At 44.1% G+C, this 3,597-nt stretch overlaps 2 protein-coding genes across 2 annotated transcripts; both read left to right on the forward strand.

Annotated features, from left to right (window-relative positions):
- Positions 1-789: 789 nt before the first annotated feature.
- On the forward strand, positions 790-2,900 carry LOC120662916. The gene is made up of 4 exons (XM_039941965.1): positions 790-963; positions 2,268-2,325; positions 2,448-2,519; positions 2,627-2,900. Exons 2-4 carry the CDS (start codon positions 2,309-2,311, stop codon positions 2,898-2,900), a joined length of 363 nt encoding a protein of 120 aa, XP_039797899.1. The 5' UTR covers positions 790-963; positions 2,268-2,308.
- LOC120658625 lies at positions 1,214-2,177 on the forward strand. The gene is made up of 2 exons (XM_039936896.1): positions 1,214-1,409; positions 1,505-2,177. The coding sequence occupies exons 1-2, from the start codon at positions 1,359-1,361 to the stop codon at positions 1,970-1,972; spliced, it is 519 nt and encodes a 172-aa protein (XP_039792830.1). The 5' UTR covers positions 1,214-1,358; the 3' UTR covers positions 1,973-2,177.
- Positions 2,901-3,597: the final 697 nt, after the last annotated feature.

The following is a 3,597-nucleotide window of genomic DNA, read 5'->3' on the forward strand; positions in this document are numbered from 1 at the left end:
GTTCTTGCCGGATCCAGCTATTCCCTCCGCATGCGCACCAAGCACCTCCCCAAATCCGGTACATACACGCGGTCCCCGTCGATTCTCGTATGTGCACGCAGATAGGTTTAGGGTTCCGCCGTCTTCTACTGCTCCTTCATCTCTGGTTTGAACCGACCAGTTTGGGAGACCTCGTTCATCTTGCTCAGCAAAGTTGGGCCTTTTCTTTATAAAATAGGTGTACACTGCTCTTCCAGGGCTCTTCATTTGAGCACCCCATAATAAAATTATCAGATTGTCAGGTGTTAATATGTTGCTTGACTGGGATTGAAATGGCACCCCATACTAAGAGTATCAATTTGATTCTTGAGTTATTGGGACGGTTCCTGCCTTCGTGTTTGTTAGTTGGGACAGGGACAACGATGTGGCCAGCAAAGCTTGCTTGCTTATTCAAAACCTTTATTCAAAAGCTCTGTAATTGCCCCCCTCTGGTTGGATGTAGAGAGCTTGCTCATTACATTGGTGTCATGTGATCCTAATGGTACCATTGGCTATCTGATTATATGGTCATGTTTAAGGTGTTACTTGTATTAATTGCTGGACGAAGACAACAAAAAACAAACATGAGAATTACATGCAGCTCATTGGATAGCCAGAATCAAATAGGGTGATATTAGTCAGTTTATTGAAGTCTGGATCGGTCAACAGCTGACTGGTACTATTACTTTTCAATACATTTGTGTTATTCGTCAAGATCTCAGTAATTTGTACTGCTCCCTTGAAATTCCAGTAATGTACAATTCCATCACATCTCTCTGAACCTCATTTCTTACTTCCATCCTCAGGAAGTCCACCATTCCCTCACGTTTCCATCGGTGACTTCTATGGTTTTCTACACTGGCACCTTCGTCTACGGCTTCCTGCTCACCGCCGGAAGCTACTCAGTACAACTTCCGTGCCAAACGAGCAAAGCGAGAAACCAAGGCAAGTTTACCGTTGTCTCTTTTCGTCTTCTACTACTGCCGTTATGTTTTCTGCTTTTTACCTCTAAACTGTCAGCATGCACCCAAACAAAAATTAGCCATTACATGTGCCCACAGATGCCAAGGGATCATGCCCATTGGGAGGAACATGAAGTGAAACTTCTGTTGACCCTTGCTATTCAGGAGAAGGAAAAGTTCAACTGGAACCAGTTCGGATTGACTAGAGAAGGGTGGCACAACATTTATCCGCACTTCCCCCAATATTTGTGCAAACAGATAAACAACAAATTTGACTTTCTGAAACAAAAGTATAGAGCTTGGAAGGGCTCACAAGTGGCCACTGGTCTCGGTCGGAACACCCAAACGGGCGGCATTGATGCTGATCCAGATTACTAGATGGCCCAGGATGGTTCCCAGCCAATTGACGACGACTCTCCACACGCCGGGGTAAGTTTTGTACGTCCTGCAACTATTATCACAAATTCTAGAATTTATTTCATGCTCCATTACCTCACACATGTCTAAAACACTGTGCATTGTAGGAAACAAGTAACGCTGCGGCAGCTCGTGGCAACCCACCGCCTTTCCTGAATGAACTCCATGCCCTGTTTGGCGACCGGAACACCAACACAGGCATTTACTTGTCAGGAGGTGGCATTGGTTCAGAAACACCTCCTCATGTTATGAGCCAGAACGATTACAGCGGACCTTCCAGTTACCACTCTGGTTCGAAAAGGGCCCGAGGTGATCATGTGGTTGACAGCCCAAGGAAGAAGTGCTGCGAGATTTTAGGAAGGATTTCGGACAGCATTGCTACGCGGAGTAGTTCTCGGGATCGACAACGGACCCGTGAGCAGGAAGAAGTCGACGAAGCAATGGAAATCTCAGAAGCCGATGGTGTCCCAGTACCTTCAGACCTATACTTCACAGCTTTGGAGCTGTTCAAGAACTCTGTGTCGCACAGAGAGTTCCTCAATATAAAAGCCCACAAGTCCGTATTGCTTGGCTGACATGGCTCATCCAGCATAAGAACCAGAAGTAGTCCTGGTTGCTAGTAAACGTGCTTGTTTCGAATGTACTTTTGTTGGACTGTAGTTGTTTAATGTCTAGGCCGCTCTCTGTGTTTGTAATGTGACGAACTATGTATGTAATAATTTCGAACTCTAGTTGTTGGACTTGGTTTGTAATAACCTTGATGCTGCTCTCTTCCTACAATCCCTATTAACACATGTTTTAATGCACATCAAAATTATTTAATCTTTTAAATTATGGATACTAAGTGTAGTTTCATTTGTATTTGTATAGGTGCTTTAGTGCTCTGATGGTGCTGTCATGTGACAAATGTGATGTCCTTTCATGCAAGGTAACTTTGATTTGCTTATTTTGTTTACGATCTATGAACTTTGTTTACTTCAAACCAATAACCCGTAATTGTCTTATTTTTCTCCCATATCTGCTTTTCTTTTGTTTTGCTTTGTTTTGCAGGGAGGACAATAGGTACAACCACTGTGGTTGCAGGCAAGGAAAGTTCCAGGCTGGTCCTGTGTTGTCGTCAAGGTGAGTAGCAGTTTGTTACTTAATTTAATAATATGCACTCTTAGGTAGAATGCCAGTATGTAAGTAGATTATTTTAATAGAGTCTTGCCTTGTTCCTGTGAAACCAGAACAAGCATGGAGCACAATAGCATAGACTGCAATGAAGAAGAAAGTGAAAATTCCAGTGAGAACAGTTTCAACGAAGTGGCAAATGTTGCTCTTGCGGTAGGATATGCAATGTCCGGGCTGTTAGCACCGCCGCAGCTACCATTAGTATACCAACCTGTGTACCTTCAGCTGGACCTCAATGGACAACAGTGGGTAGAAAATGTTTTGGCAGATGCTAGCAGATGTTCATACAAAAGAAGCTTTAGGCATGTTCCTTTGGGCTGTGGGGACTAGACAACCAATGAGGCAAATGCATGAGAGATTTAGAAGGGGGCTAGGAACTTGCAGCCAGATGATTGCAACCGTGCTCAACGTCATGGTGCAATTTGCTGATGATGTGTTAAGGCCGAGGGACAGCACGTATGCAGAAGTGCCTGATGAGTTGAAAGAGTATTCACCTTTATTTGATGGCTGCATAGGAGCCATTGATGGGACACACATTGAAGTGTGTGTCGATGAAGCATTTCATGATGACTTCACAAACAGCCATGGCTGGAGAAGCCAAAATGTGATTTGTGTTTGTAATTTCAATATGATGTTCACGTACGTTGGCGTTGGCATGGAGGGATCAGCGAATGACATGCGGGTGTTTAAAAAGAAGGCTTTGATGGATGGCAAGTTCCCGCAACCTCCCAAAGGTTTGTTTGCCAAAATTCTTGCTGGTTGTATAATGTGTGGTTAGCAGTTGGTGAGTACAAGCTGATGTTATATGAGCTTATGTTTTTGTGTGTAGGACGGTATTATTTGGTGGACTCTGGGTATGCAAATCGAGAGGGATATATGCCGCCATATCCATGTATGAGGTACCATGTCAAGGAGTTCAAGAAAGGGTCGCCTCGTCACGCTCAGGAGTTGTTCAACAAGTACCATTCGAGGCTGTGAAACGTGATTGAACGTACTTTTGGGTGCGCAAAAAGTAAGTGGCAACTCT

This window comes from Panicum virgatum, chromosome 2N (genome assembly GCF_016808335.1).
Source record: "Panicum virgatum strain AP13 chromosome 2N, P.virgatum_v5, whole genome shotgun sequence".
Lineage (NCBI taxonomy): Eukaryota > Viridiplantae > Streptophyta > Magnoliopsida > Poales > Poaceae > Panicum > Panicum virgatum.

Bases quoted from the DNA above. Each gene is read 5' to 3' on its own strand.
- LOC120658625 (XM_039936896.1), top strand. From the start codon at position 1,359: ATGGCCCAGGATGGTTCCCAGCCAATTGACGACGACTCTCCACACGCC. The intron at 1,410-1,504 runs GTAAGTTTTGTA...TGTGCATTGTAG, and splicing joins ACGACTCTCCACACGCCGGG to GAAACAAGTAACGCTGCGGC.
- LOC120662916 (XM_039941965.1), top strand. The intron at 2,520-2,626 runs GTGAGTAGCAGT...CTGTGAAACCAG, and splicing joins GGTCCTGTGTTGTCGTCAAG to AACAAGCATGGAGCACAATA.